Source organism: Grus americana, chromosome 1, assembly GCF_028858705.1.
Source record: "Grus americana isolate bGruAme1 chromosome 1, bGruAme1.mat, whole genome shotgun sequence".
NCBI classification, from domain to species: Eukaryota; Metazoa; Chordata; class Aves; order Gruiformes; family Gruidae; genus Grus; species Grus americana.
Window position 1 is genome coordinate 151,624,567 of NC_072852.1, and position 15,724 is coordinate 151,640,290.

Consider the following 15,724-nt stretch of genomic DNA (forward strand, 5'->3'; position numbering starts at 1 on the left):
GTGGAGATGCAAGAGGACAGGGGCTGGAGGTACCTTACAGAGCAGGTAAACTGAACATGATTCCTCCTTTTTTTCTTACTGGTTTTAAAACATTCACCCTCATTCTTCACTGTGAATGTCTCTTGTACCCTATCTGCCACTCTACCCTTCTCTCAGGAGCCAAATTTCATCTTTCCTCCCTTATGGGGGCCTGCGTAATGTTAGCTTGTGAAGTGGTTAATAAATAAGCAGGAAATGACTGCCAAACCACCAAAAAAAAAAAAAAAAAAAAAAAAAAGAAGAAAAAAAAGAAAAAAAAAAGAATGGCAGGCCAAAGATACATATAAATCTGTAAAGAAAAATACAGGACAGTTAGGATCCACAGTCTAATAGACACAGCGGTTTAGGAAAGACAAACAACCCTTCTGACAGTTAATTAAAGCAAGCTGGTGGAATATTTCTTGGTTTTCACCACAATGCAGAGTGGTGGAAGACACGTAAAGAAAACTGAAGAGGATGCTCACGGCAAGCAACTATTCACCCATGTGAGTAGGAAGCTCTGCAGCTGCAAACATTAATGATTTACCCCTATGAAGTACTGGCAACAGATTTGTGTTTCTGGCTGCTTTGCAATGCACCAAATATTAAAAGCAATGTTGGAAATATCTGATCCCATTATATCGCTAACTATGGAGAAAAAGTGGCCCAGTAATGAAATAATGGATTTTCATGGTGTTACTCTTCCACTATGAGACTCATTATTTCTCTTTCCTTAGCATCTGCCAGTCTCAGGTTTTGAAGTGTTACAGGAAAAATCCAAGAGTAAAGGCTAGGCTGAAAAGCGTACTTAAGTGTTTTCCTGCTTAACACCACGGTGGTCTATCTTGGGCTAAACTTGGTGGTGTCATGTCACACTCAGGGACTTGGCCCCAGGTTTAGGTCCACCCTCCTGCAGGGACCTGGGCACCTGTAGGGGGGAGGGGGGCAGACTGTTCTCAGCAGGGGGCATTCTGCAGAGAGATAACAGGGAGGTGATGAGCACATAGGTGGAGGCATCCGCTGCCTTATCCAGAATTGCAGGGAGCTGCCTTATCCAGAATTGCAGGGAGTGACTTGATTTTATCAGAAATCCACTGGCTAAATGTTTTCATTCAGAAAACAAAAGGAAGAAGCTCGTTCCTTCTTCTAAAACACCGCAGAGAATTGAACCTGGATTTGCTGTAACCATGGACAAACACATCAAAATGGGAAGAGTCCATAGCAGAGGCATCTCTGACTACCTTTTAAAAGAAAATGATCCCTTTGCGTTTCCATCTTGTGAGGAGACCAGGTACTTACTCCGAGCTGAAAATAGGTGCTGGGACAGCATGAGAGAGACTTATCATATATGCTTGCCCTGTTCTTTCTCCTCTGTGGGTTTCCACTTCTGGCTGCTGCTGAAGACAGACAACCAGGTGAGAGGGACCCTTGCCCTGACCCGCTGTGGCTGCTCCTAGTTGGACGGGATCTCAGTCACACTCCGGGAACACATAATGGATCATCCCTTTGAGGGAAATAGTCTGAGTTGCACCTGATTTCCACATTCTTGACCTGTCATATTTACCATGATGGAAGAGCTTCTGGGCAGGAGTAGAGGATGAAGTTTGCAGTGTCCCAGGAGATTAAGTCTAGGTACCTCCAGAGTTCACTGGCAGCTGAACTGTGCTTTTGAGGACTACAGCTTTGGAGCTAAGCCTTTAAATTCTCCCCTAGTCACAGTCTTGCAAGTTTTTTGTGAGTCCGGCAAACAGCGTTATTCCTATTTTGTATGGAAGGGAACCCGGACACAGAGAAGCAGTGGATGACCCATGCTCTTGTTCAAAAGGTCTCTATCTTCCCTAAGACTGGTTATCAGCAATATGGGAAAAAATAGAATGAAAAATATATAATTATCCAGCACTTATTTGAAGGCAAATAATACAGGAAGGCACTCGTAGCCCTTTGGAAAAGGCTGCCAGTTCAGTGGTGTTTTGTCTAAAAACTTTTGGTCAGAATGTGCCTCATGCTCATCTTTTCCTCAGGCTGCTTTACTGAGCCAGTGAAAAGTAGCAAAGGGATGAGATGCCGCTAAATATAGATTGCAGCATGTGGGCTGTTACCTTGGGAAGGTCTGCAGTGCATTACGGAAGTGGAGTCCTCTGAAAATGGAAACCTTAATTTTTCCCTCCCATTGACTCAGGGGTTCTTTGAGGTTTATGGCGCAGGCAGGGGAGCACTCTTCCAGCTGCCACTCACCGCGGCGCCTGGCTGTCCCTGTCCCACTGGGAGAACAAGGAAGGGTGGCCAGTCGGTCGGTGTCGCTCGGCAGTTCTGCTCTGACCCAGGGGCTCTGCATTTCCCCCACCATCACACAGGAGCAACCTCTGGGGTCTATAAGTCGCATGAGGAGTAAAGGCAGCTTCAGAGCTTCTTTTAGCCCATATTTAATTTATCTTCAGAATTTAATCTCTTTGAGCTTGGAGTAAGAGGGTGTTTCTCCTCAACTGCTGGCCTTGCCAAACTATCCCAGGACTTGAGAGTCACACACAGAGCGGCACACAGCCAGACTCCGACAGACCAGTTTCTGCTACAGGTTACACCTGTGCAAACATGATGTTTTGAGATTACTCCCTAAGCACCAGCTGTGCAAGCTGATTATTTTCAGCTAGCACTCCGCTCCCACCTGGGTGACCTCATTAGTCCTGACAAAAATTGCAAAACAGCAACTGTGGCCACTATTTAACTTTCTTGCTCTTTATGATGTATGAGGGGAAGTCAAGAGGGACCTCTTTTCAAATCACATCATCAGTTTGCTTGGCTGGCAGCTAGACAAATCCTTCTTTTTATTTGTAAACTGTGAAAATTTCACACAGACTCACTGATATAATAAACCTGGATCCTTGTGGGGCCTCTTTAACAGGGTTTCCTGTGCTATAAGTAGTGTGGGTTATACAGTGCCTGCAAACTGCACAAAAGCCAAATGTCAGCAGGAATTACGTTTCTAAACCAAAGAGGCACACGGGCAGAAACTGAAAAGGTATGTAAGGTGAGGTTGTGCTTTAGAGTATTTACTTACCCTACAAAAGAAATGTTGAGAAAGCAAATGTGTGCTAGGGTTTCAGACTTTAAAAAATAATATGGTCAAGAATGTATTGCTAACATATTCAAGGTAGCAATTACTTTCTCACCATTACTATCAGAATTATACTGAGCATAAGAGACCGTTAAAAAAGATGAACTTAATAAACAGCACCTATTTTAAGCCCCTTCAGCCAGCCCTGGAACTTGTTTTGTCTCTGAACAACAGCACGCACGCCACATTAGCAGCTCTTTAGACCCCTTTCTGTTGGCTAGAAAGGAGCCTGAGAGACTAAAACGCTTTGGTAAATCTCACCTAACAGGTATGTTAGCTAATGCTGTCAACTACTGACAAATTTTCCAGCTGGTCACATCTGGAGAGGAGATATTTTGTGTTCCCAAACACACCACAGTGCCAGCACAGACCCTACAGGGTATCCAAGGCACCTCTTCATGGAGCTTGTTCATAGGATGCGAGACTTAGAGGGTGGACCTCTGAATCCACAGCTGGAGGCCAAGCTGGATTTCTTAAAACATCTAAAATGGTACTGCACATCTGTGCTCAGGACATGAGCGGTTCCCTTTCCACTTCTAGTAAGAGGAGAAGTTTCAGCTTTTCTAGCTCTTCCCAACAGTTGTTTCTTCAGTGAGATTTCAGTAAGATTAATGACATCTTCTGATATACTAAATTCACTGATGCTTTTGAAACATCTAAATGTATTTTTTTAGCAGAGACTGAAAAGCATAATTCACCAGTATTGTACCTGCAGTCAGCTAGGATATGAAGAGAGGCTGTGAGAGGTTTTAACATTAAAAAAATATTTTGCAGTGCCTTGGGTAGAGCACAGGTCTGCACTTAAATCCTTACCCTGGGAGACAAGGACCGCACTCTGCATCATTCTCCTGATCACCAGGCGTCATGACCGTGGCTCGAAAAAACCCCTCACAGTCTTTGTGCCGCCTGCATATCTGGTAACCTCCTCTGGAAAACTTCTCTGAAGGGCAGGGGATGCAGCCGTAGTCCTCGTCTTTGGTGCCGTATCCACATGTCTGCAACAACGTAAAGTCACTGAGAAGCAGGCTTGCGCTGCACACTGGCTTCCAGCAAAAGCAAATGTTCATAGTTTGGCCTGTTGGCTTTGCGGCACAACGTCACACCAAGGGAAATAAGTCTGTCATTTTGTCCCTTAGTGTCTGTCCCAAAAAGGCCACGGAAGGATATACGGACCCAGCATGCTGCGTCCTGGAGAGGGAAAAGGGGAACCGGCGCATCCTACTGCTTGAAAGTGGCTCCCCGTAGCTATTTATACCCTATTCCAGCAAGTCATGGAAGTGGATTTCAGCTGCTGCTCAGATAGAAAGTGAACTGAAAATTGAAGAGTAGAGAAGGAAATTACAGGGGAAACACGGCTACAGCAGGGATATCAGTGACCTTGCTTTCATGCTTGGAGAGGCCAGAGGCAACATCACAAAAGGCAATGTTTGGATGAGATTTCGTAACCTCTGAACTCACATGTCCCAGCTGAACATTACGTTTAGATTAAATAAAACCAAACCCAACTGGTTATTATTCAAACGTACTTGTTCAGAACTACCAACTGTGTGAAATTCTTGCAATAGGATGTTTATCCCATTAAAACCAAACAGGATTTCAGTAATTTATTTTTTTTAATAAGCAACAATTATCTGCTGTAAATCAAATGGTTACTTAGGAACCATAATTTAAAATGTTGCAGAAGCATCCAAGTTCTTCTAATGCCAAAATATCTTAGCGGGAGAGCAAAATTAAATTCTCGGTGTGGGAGGCCAGTGAGCATGCCAGACAAACCGATTTATCACACCACGCCAGAATGGCAGCGTCAGATTTTAAATAACTATTGAGATGAGAATGCACTGGCAGAGGCTGTGTGTGAAATGTTTACCTTACAATTTTTACGACATCACTTTTAACAGGCTGCTCCTGGGACGTGCTGTACCAGCGTGCACACGCACGGTGCCTCGCTCCCACGACACACTCGCAGGTGTGAGCGCTCCTGCTTAAGCATCTGTGTCCTTGCCCATTTCCTCTCCTATCCGTGTATTACTGCCATGTAACAAACCATTTGTTTTTTGCATTTGGTGCTCAATATGTGTCCCCCTATAGCAGAAGAAGCCAAAATTACCATGTAAGGCTCTTCGCCCGGCTCGCACTTTGGGCAGTCATGGCACATGCCGGTGGTCTGGTTGTAGTATTCGTTCTCGCCGCAGTTGGAGTATTCGGCGCTGGCGGAGTACACCAGGGAGACCTGTCACCAGAGAGCATCCCAGAGCACCGTCACTTCCACCGCCTTCATCCCACGCCCCTCGCCCCCTCCCCTTGCCTGGCTGCTCTGGCTCAGAAGGCGTTGGGGCCGGCATTGCAGCGTGAAACACCCCTAAATGCTCAGAAGCAGAAGTGGTGCCACTACGTGGGATGGAGGCAGGTACAGTTTTCAGCAACCTGGTCCTGCTAAGAGTTTCTCAGAGCACTGATGTTCATGCTTGTTGTCACTCCTCAAAATACTGAAGGCCACGATTCCTGACCTATTAACTCTCATGCTCTCACATGCAGCAAATACCCAAGTTTGCATCCTCACTCCTCCCAGCTCTAATGAGCCTTCATAAATGTGACTGCAAGAGACAATTATAACAACCTGAGATAATGATCTGCCTTGGGCCTCAACCATGATAGGGCTGTGCTTCATGTGACACGCAGGCTAATCAGCTCTTCCAGCGCCTTCTGTCTCTGGTCCATCCTGGGTCCTTCTCCTTCCCCCCTGCTCCCTAGCAGCCTCCTCCCTAGCAGCCCCACTCTAAGCAGCACATGCCTAGGTGTTTTATTGAATGGAAACCGATCACTGCATCGGGGTTCAGTCCCTAAGCCATCTGTGGCTGTGCTATGACAATTTGCAAATGTTTGCAAAGACCCAAGCAGAACCCAGTTATCTGTGCACACTGGAGAGACATACTACGCACATAAATACCTACCACCAGAAAAGGGAACACGTGAGTCCATTTACGTTCACCCAGGTGAGCCATGCTCTCTTGATATTTTACCTGAAAAGATAGAATCAGTGATTGTTTATGAACATGAGTAAATATTTGTGTGTGTTGCCAAAATAAGAACAGAAGGGCTCATAAGCAGAACAAAGGTTACATAGGTACCTGTAAGGATGCCCGGAGGTCTGAACAAAGAGAGGGGGAGATGTGCACGTGCATTCACACACACACACATGCTACACACCCTTACTGCACATCTCTTTCCTTTCTTTGAGAAGACCAATGGCATCAGGGAGCCTGGTCTTGCAACCTTTCTAAAAATCTGTCAAAGATGAGGAACCAGGTTGGAGCCCCGGCACTTCTTGGATGCTGAGAAATCCTCCCATGGAGGAACTGAGGTCTATGTCTCGCCTGCTGAATGAAAGAGGACCGGGGATCAGTAGCCTGGCTTGTGTCCACACCACTTAGTGCTTGACCCTGCTACATCAGATTTGTCTAGGAAAGACCTAGATGGAGCAGCCAAAAGCAGAGCCAGGGAGCGAACCAGCAGCAAGAAGCATGGGCAGCCGGCATGCTGGGGCTGCACCTTCCTTGCCAGCTCCTGAGGATCCGCTGAGGAAGCCTAGAGCTGCCTCCAGTCAGAAGCATTGGCTGCTGTTTGGTCTTGATAAGCAAACTGCAAGTTTAAGAAGTTAAACTCAAGGAAGAAGCCAAACTTTACATATGAAGTGCTATTACAATGGCTGGGGAAAATAAAGGCTGCAATTTCTGTTATAAACACACGTGCTGATTTATTTCCTTTCTTCAAATGCATAATTTTGAATAAGACCTAATGTTACATATTCATATACTGGATTTCTTTCTAAGGGGAAAAAAGAGACAGGAAAAGGAGGCACAAATTGTTTCGTTAGCATGATACAACATATTTAATGGTATTGTTACAGCACATGATATGCCCTAAGGATTTTACAGCTTCAAGTTGCAAATGTTTGAGATACAGTTGCAACACTTCGTCCCTAGCAGATGTAACCTACACTGTTTATTTTCCAGGTCTCAGACACTGTAAGGCTTTTAGTCTCCCAGAAGAGTACAATTACTGCTTTGTGCTACATTCGAGCGTACAACCTACATGAGAGCACCGCTCTAGTATTTGAGATATAGCCACTAACATTTACATTTTTGAACACTGAGTAGATTAAGCAAAGATTATATCACTCCAGCATCAAGCTATGAACTTGCTTTATACGTTCCTTCTAGCAATTGGGCTAGCTGAGACAGGTAACTGGGTGGGTGGGTGGACAACCTGAATTATGAGTATATTCGTTTCTGCAGGAAATTGCACTTTGAAACCTAGAAACAAAAGAGAATCAGAGATAAATTGTCCTAAGTCTGGAGGTATGAGATGGAAAATAGTCATGCAATTGTATAAACTGTCAAACATTTCAGTTGGACGAAGGCTTTGGCTATGAGAGTGCAGTTGCTTGGAAAAGTTCCAAGGATACAGTTTTAATGCATATGTCTGTTAAACTGAATCCTAATTATAAAGCAGCTTGTTAGAGTTTAAATATTAACATTATTAAGGCTGTCCCCCCACTGATACTGAAAAATGATCGTATTTATTATAAATCAGGTCTGAAGCTGCTCAGGACCAAAAATTTCACTGGTAAAGCTTTAATCTATAACTTTACAGTACGAATGTATCTTACAGTAAAAACATGCTCCAGTTGCTTTCAAGCCACCCAGATGTTTGCTGTTTGAGGTACTCATACGCAATCATAGCCAGATTTGAAAAATGGAAATCAAGAAGTGTAGCCCATTAATGTATAATACAATCTTCTCCATCCATTTGGCATTTATTTACATAAAATGTTGAAAGTGTCAAGTTATACATACGTACATAAAATATTTTTCTGTCTCTCAATATAAATATGCATGTGGGATTATGTTTTGTATGTAAACATACTTCTTTCCCCCCTGCATTCCATCATTATACGTAGCAATATGTCAAACATATGGGAAATACTTTTTTAACTGGAAAAAGCCAGTTCAAAGGGCCGAATATGGCCAGATTAGAACTCCAGGGGAGACTTTTCCCTCAAATTGGAATACCAAAAGTTAAATTTAATTATTCATCCCTTCTCTGCCATAAACTGGCAGTTTTATTTTCTGTTGGATTTTTTTTCCTCCTTTGGAATAAAAACCCAAAATGCTTACTTTATTTTTCTAACACAGGAGTGGAGGAAGGTAGATGCAGGAGGTTTCTGGCTGTAGGGCCATAGGTAGCTCCTCAGCTGGGATGATACCTGACAGTATCTATCAAGACATGCCAGGCTGCTCTCGGGCTTGCTGTCAATTTTCAAGCATGTTAATTTGTACCCACACCGTATTATCTGTCACGCATTAATCCCATCCACACAACAAGGGTTCTTCTAGTGCTAAAGATCGCTTTTGTCTCTAGTCAACATCTGTGAAGACATGCAAAGCCTGGACAGCGAGCCTGCACCTGCCAAGAAGCAGGAAGAAGAGTGACCAGTTATTATGGCCCCAAATCATGAAAAGTGATTAGTTCTTAATGAATTAACAGACACTGCACCATTCCTTTGTTTTCTACCATGCTTCGACTAAAGCAAATGACTCTCTCCTGCGGGACGGCAGGCAATGGCGAGTGGGAAGGAGCTGGAGGTGTATTTTTGCTGGGACCAGGAGATCACTCCTAAGCAATTTGGGATCTCTGGCAGCTCGTCCACCGAGCCCTCCACAGATCCTGACTCATGTTTTTGTTTAGGCCATGTTGGTGTCACCAGAGAGGAGGTGTAAAACACAGACCTGTGTCTTTGCGGATCAGGTGTGCAACATGGAGCAAGTCTCATCATGACTAGAGGGGGTTGCTAATTACAGCCATATTTGCCTTTTGGGTCATATTCATTAACAGCTGGTAAGAATATACACATAAGCTGACAGGAAAAGGAAGACTATTTTCCCAGTGGCAACTGCAGCAAGAAATGTGAGAGACTCCTTGTCTCAGCTTCTCTCCTGTAGACTGCAAGGCACAAGTTTGGCCTGAGGGAATAGGAAAAGAGACGCCTGGGACCCTATTACCCAAATATTTCTCCTCCCAGATGAAAGGTCCTTCTACATAGTCTTTGTGGCTTCTTACCAAGAACCGGCAGATATAAATAAATTAATAAATAAGTAAACAAATCAAAATGTTTAGTTCATGCTGTCCAAAGGAGAAAAAGCACCATTTGCAGTAGTCAGCCTTTGAATTTGAGAATTTACTTAGATGACAAAGTAGCGCTGCCATGATACTTACAGTATCCATGAGTAAATGGAGTAAACGTAGGGAATGTGCAAACAATGAGGTTGCCCTAGCTGGTGCTCTAAACTAAAGCTCACAGCTTTTGATGGATGATCTTAGCTGTTATTTTAATTCTGTGCCTTCAGTATTGACACAGTGCAAAAGATAATTTCCTGTCATAGACTTCTGGGGTTTAAAAAAATGTTTGAAAAAAGGAGGAAAACAAATACATGGATTGGAGTATGGAAATACATGTTGCTTAATGTAGAAAGGGAGGTTTTTTGGTGTCTCCGCATTTCTTTAGTTTCATCACCAATACAGATGTACTACAAGGACACAAAACTTGACTTTGTGAGAGGGAAAGGCACAACCGCTGTGCCAGACAACTTCACCATTTTGCTATTTCTATATGCATTTCTCTTCCGGGGTTTTCTAAGAAGCAGTTTGGTTAGCAGGTCTGCGGTTATGAACGTAATTCCTGAGTAGCTGGAAAATCAGTATCAATCACGAATCCACATCCAAGATCTCCACTACTAACAGCAGCAGCAATGGACAGCAGAATGCGAGACAAAAGGTTTCATATAAATAAATGTGGGCAGGTTGTATGTACATCACAGGTGCCACCAAGAAACCCAGAGCTTGTCCCAAGTTCCTGGGGTTTATGAGATGAATCTCACGACTGGCCTTTTCCATAGATTATCACAGTTTTTTGCATAAGCTCAGTAGATAATCTCTGTATGCTCCCGATGCTGCTAAATCCTTTTTAGCTGCAATGAGCATATAATCCTCACTGCAAGGCCTCACAGGTTTCAGAGTTCAGCAGCAGAGTTCAGTCTGGCTCTGGCCTTGTCAAAAAAAGATGTGATCTGAGTTTTTCTTTCAGGAGGAAAGAGGATTCCCTGAGCCCATCACTGAATGACAATGATGGCAGTGCAAGCTCGGAAGAGAACAGAGAACTACAAGCAAATGGAAATACAGAGATGACGAAGAAAACTATTTTGTAGCCTTGGTTACAGTTTGTATTGTTGTGAAAAAATATCGCACAGAACAATATTACATTTGTAGGACAACACGAACTACACTGTTTCCCATATCTGCTCCTTATCACTTTGACCTTGCAAATACACCTTAAGAATTGCCTCAGAGAGAGATGTAAAAAGGGCTAAAATGATACAACTCCATTCTTCCTTTTACCTGAAACATCAAAAGAAAGTGAGAACAGCTCAACCTACACATAAAACTTTAATTGCCTCTGTGATCTGGCAACTCTGTCAGAAAAATAATTCATTATTTGGGCACAGAAACAAGATTATTTTCCAGTGGGAGCTGCGTTGACAAGAGGGGACATAAAAGATTCTTTAATTTGTTAATGGGGACACTGCGTGCTGAGGACATGGGGGCAATCAAGCCTAATGAAGAGCTATCTGTCTCTTACAGACTCGCTTATCTGGAAACTACATCTGGAAGTCTGTATTCGAACCTGATTTCTCACCTTACATAAAGACACATGTTGGCTCTTGTGTAGACCGGCCATCGGCTTTCTGAAAAGGTTTTCAGGAAAAAAAAAAAAGAGGCTAGGATGCAGGAAAGAATCAAGAAAGAAGGAAAGGCTCTTTTCAACATACTTCACGCGTCTGGCACGTGTTCCTGCGGAAACAGGGGCAGAACCGAGGCGCAGGGGCCGAGGGGACCCTGGGGTCTTCCTGCCTGGCCCCAGGGCACCCACAGGCAGCTGGGGCTGAGCCAGCTGCCCCCCAGCCCCTTTGCTACCGGCATGGCCCTGATTCAGCCTCCTCCAGCCTGATGTCGGCCAGCATCCCTCCAAAACCTAACCCCACCAGACCAGGGCTGCCGGGGGAACATGGCAGTCTCCCTCCCCAGCCCAAAGTCCTCCCAGGGCACCTGGCTCACAGGCAAACCTCCCTCCCTGCTGCCCAGCAACCCGAGCTGCTCGGGGAGGTGAGCAGGGAGTGAGCATGGGATGGCTTTTTGGGCAGGAAAATGGTAACTCATTGATCCTGTGACCTGTCACCGCAATGCAGCCACTTCAGTGATGTTCCCACTAGAGAGGCTGATATTTTGGTGGGGATTTGATGGTGCAGGGAAAAGGCACTCATGACCTGCTGCCACAGAGGCTGCTGCAGTAGCCCTCCTGTTGGTGCTGCTTTACACAAACAAGCAAATACTCATTAGGGCAAAAATATGAGAAGGGACTTGTACCTCGCCCAGTCAAAAGGCTGCCCTGACCCTTAGGTTAAGTCACTTGATTTTCATTTGTTTTCTGTAATTAAAAAAATAAAATATCTGGGATTTGTTCTGACACACAATTAAAAAAACCCAGAAACCTCATATTTGTAATGGGGAAAAATATCTTGACTTTTTTGGCCGGTCCCCATAAAGAATTTCCTAAGTGGGAGAGGCTTGCTTTCCATCTCTCCAAAAATAAAATTTTTCAAAGGCGATTTACATGAAGGCTTCCTTGTTATTTTTCAGCCCCTCCTAATCATAGAATCATAGAATCATAGAATCATAGAATCATAGAATCATAGAATGGTTTGGGTTGGAAGGGACCTTAAAGATCATCCAGTTCCAACCCCCCTGCCATGGGCAGGGACACCCTCCACTAGACCACGTTGCCCAAAGCCCCATCCAACCTGGCCTTGAGCACTTCCAGGGATGGGGCATCCACAACCTCTCTGGGCAACCTGTTCCAGTGCCTCACCACCCTCACAGTAAAGAATTTCTTTCTAACATCTAATCTAAATCGACCCTCCTTCAGCTTAAACCCATTACCCCTTGTCCTGTCACTGCACTCCCTGATAAACAGTCCCTCTCCAGCTTTCCTGTAGGCCCCTTCAGGTACTGGAAGGCCGCAATTAGATCTCCCCAGAGCCTTCTCTTCTCCAGGCTGAACAACCCCAACTCTCTCAGCCTGTCCTCACAGGAGAGGTGCTCCAACCCTCTGATCAGCTTCATGGCCCTCCTCTGGACTCGCTCCAACAGCTCCATGTCTGTCTTGTACTGGGGCCCCCAGAGCTGGATGCAGTACTCCAGGTGGGGTCTCACAAGAGCAGAGTAGAGGGGAAATGCCAGGAAGTGCCTGCCAGGAAGTGCTACAACTGACATATTATTCCTTCTATTTTGCTTGCTTGTTTGTTTCAGGAGGGCTCGGGCTTTTCTTTTAAGAAGCTCTGGCAATGGTGGTGGTGGGAGCAGCATGCTGGAGGGGCTCAGGGCTGCACCCCACTCCCCCCCGGAGATCTCCCGCTCCGCTGCCCAGGTGAGCTCTCCTCGCTGCCAGCTCACAGCTGCCAGAGGGCACCCAAGTTTACCATGGAAATAGTTGCAAGACGGATCTTACATCACCATGAAAAATTGCAGATGAGCACGTTAGACTCCCCAGCCTAATAATTCTAAGGCGAGAACGAACGAGCAACAGTACAGTCATTCACTCTCTACCGGGTCATCCCAGTGCTGCATTGGCTCTGTGCTTTCTCCATCACTCCTTCCTAAGAAGATTCCCCATCTGCCCCTACCTGAGGGAGAGGAAACTTTTTTTTGGCATCTTGCTTCCAGGGGTGAGGTAAAATCGCTGGTACGAAAGCAACTCATTTTAGATTCAGAAGCTTTCCTTAGTTCCTAACACAAGTATTACTTTCCATTCAGAGCAGAAAATTCAAAGCTTATTAGGAAAATACAAACCACCGAAGCAACGATGATGTTTTTCTAACATCTTTTCCTTTTTTACTGGGCTTTATGCTTTCTAGATGACAGATAACCTAATAAGAATAGTCTGAGTCTTGGCTTGCGTTATTAAGATCAATAAGGATTCGAGCTCACACTTTGCTTCTGTTTCTCAGGGTCTGACCTTGTGAGCTGCCAAGTACCGTCAAATCTCACAGTATTTGGGAAGCGGAGGATTTTTAGCACCATGTAGAGACTGACACCTTTTTAATACAATAATAGTTGATGGACAGGATAGAGGTGGAGAAATTTAGAAATACTTTACGGGAAGATATTGAGGTGAAATCCTACAGCGACCATCAACAGAATTTATTGAAATTGTAAATAGAATAGAAATCCCATGGTGACCATCAATAAATAATGCCTGCTCTTAGCTCTGCAGCACATTTGCATTTCTTAGCTAAAAGCCAGAAAATTATTAGAGACGTCAACACACAGTTCTGCTTTTTCTACATTTTACATGAAAACATCTGAATTCCTGCATCTTGCAGGCCCAGTGAAAAGCAGCTGGGGCGCTGCGGGAGGGGGCTGCAGCAGAGCATGGTGGTACCTTCGGAGGGTGAACCTCCCCTGAGCAGGTCACGGCACGGGGAAGATGTCACTGGGAGGGTCCTGGCCACAAACTTTTATTCCTTCTGCAAGTGCGTTAAGCAACAGCGCAACAGTTTCACTGTGTTTGGCAAATGTAATGAAGTCAGTATTAGGTGGTGGCCATTTCTACTTTGGTACTTGATTTTAGAGTCCCAGAAAAGCCTCTTGTTTGTCAACAGGCCTCTGTCTTGCAGACAAAAGGATACATACGCTGCCAAAAAACATTAGGTTTTTTATTATTCTACTTTTTACATAACTTTGTTTGAAGGGTATTTATTATTTTTGTAAACTAAAGGCTGGCCACATTTAAATTCAAAACTACATCCCAAGCTGCCCGGGCCACCATTGTTGGGAAGAGCAGGGCGAGGGAGCACGGGGAGGGGAAGCATTCTGCCGGGAACAGGGGCCACACAGCAAGCAGGCGCTGTGCCAGGGGGGCCTGAGGGGAGAGGCGGCTGGGGGGCATGGCACGGGGCGCTGCACCCCAAGCAGGGGGATGTGGGGTGGTACATGGTAGCAGCCCCCCATGTGCCCCATCCACCCACCCATCTCGCAGGCGCGGGTCCCCCCGGCGGGGGACAGCGAGGGGATGGGGCATAGAGGCCAAAACGCAGCTCCCGGTCCAACGCCAGGCAGAGGAACATGCCCGAGCAACCAAATCCCCCGTATCTGTGCGTAGTTGCAAGCTATGACCTGCCGGGGCTGCTATTTATGCCAACCACCACGCGTACCGGTGAGAGGAGGAACAACCGCCACCTTGGCTAATAGCAGCTGAAGTCACATCCCACCATACCGACATGCCTACAGAAATTGCATGTTTACAGGCACGCATGTGTACACAAACACATCTATTTATACCCACACGCACTCAGAGAGGCTGACTGTCCCTCACATCTCTGTTCAGCCTGGATGTCCCAAATCTCACATAATGTCCCAGAGGAGGGAAATCTCTGTGCCTAATGTGTCGCGTAGGATTACAATTAGAAAGTAGGTTGCCTCCGCTTCTAGGGAAGGAGGAAGAAATGGCTTTCTTTGTCGGAATACTTTCTCTTTCGAGTTGATAATCATAAAATCTCTTCATAATTTCTCCGAGGCCCTCATTTTTTTCTTTAATGAAGGTGTTTACATTCCTAATTAAGGAGCACATTAAGCCTAGTGGTACCTTATCTGATACACTCACTAGTAGGCTATGTGGAGCTGAGCCTTTCAAGGGAACAAGCTAGTTTTAAAAACTGGTTATCCTCTGGGCTGGAAATGTGCAAGCCAAGAGCTTGCAATTAACTTGGGTTAATTACAAAATACCAGAAATGTAATAATGTATTTAAAAATATAACACAGGTGCTAATGACCTTTTTTTTTTTTTCCTCTCCCCTCCTCTTTTTCCCCTTCTGCAGGAGCTAACAGCCTGTCACTTCGCTCCCAGGTAACACCCCCCACACTGCACAGGTGTTAACCACCTTTTTCTCTCATGTGGTGGGATTGATTAGCATAGCAAGATTGATCCAAGAGCGATTGCTTCTACCTTGCAGTTAGCGTGGCTTTTACTGCTGCTTTCTGTGCTTGCTGAAGGAACTAAACTTGAGATGTTTTGTTCTTTCTAGGTCTTTCAGCCAGTCTAATAAAAGATATCACTCCTCTCTCCATGCCTGTTCTATCACCATCAGCACCATCACACACATCATGAGAACTTTGAGACCCCCCACCTGCAGTGCCACGCAGGACATAAGCTTGTGTGAGTAACCACTTGACCTCCTTCCCATGAAGTAGCAACCTTGTGACTGCACCCCGGCCATTTCAGCATGGGTATTGCCTTCCAGCTCAGCACGCTCAGCCAATTCTGATTGCAACTTGGAGCCCAGGACACTTAAATAAGACTGGTTTTGGGACACCAGCCAGGAGTCTTCAGTTCAGTAATTGCTCTTCTGACATGACCCATCCATAGTTGTCTGCTTGCTCACATTTTACCTGTTGGCCCTATCCCATGTTCTTTATGCATAT

The 15,724-nt window shown here is 45.2% G+C and overlaps 1 protein-coding gene across 2 annotated transcripts in view; it reads right to left on the reverse strand.

Annotated features, from left to right (window-relative positions):
- Positions 1 to 15,724, reverse strand: part of EDAR (ectodysplasin A receptor) — a 73,902-nt gene that overhangs the window by 20,928 nt on the left and 37,250 nt on the right. For both annotated transcript variants that reach the window (XM_054812609.1, XM_054812608.1), the window contains exons 2-4: positions 6,082 to 6,150; positions 5,238 to 5,360; positions 3,944 to 4,125 (exon numbers count right to left, since the gene is read on the reverse strand). In XM_054812609.1, the coding sequence (XP_054668584.1) occupies positions 3,944 to 4,125; positions 5,238 to 5,360; positions 6,082 to 6,132 (356 nt within the window). In that variant the 5' untranslated portion in view covers positions 6,133 to 6,150. The remainder of the gene's footprint in view (positions 1 to 3,943; positions 4,126 to 5,237; positions 5,361 to 6,081; positions 6,151 to 15,724) is intronic.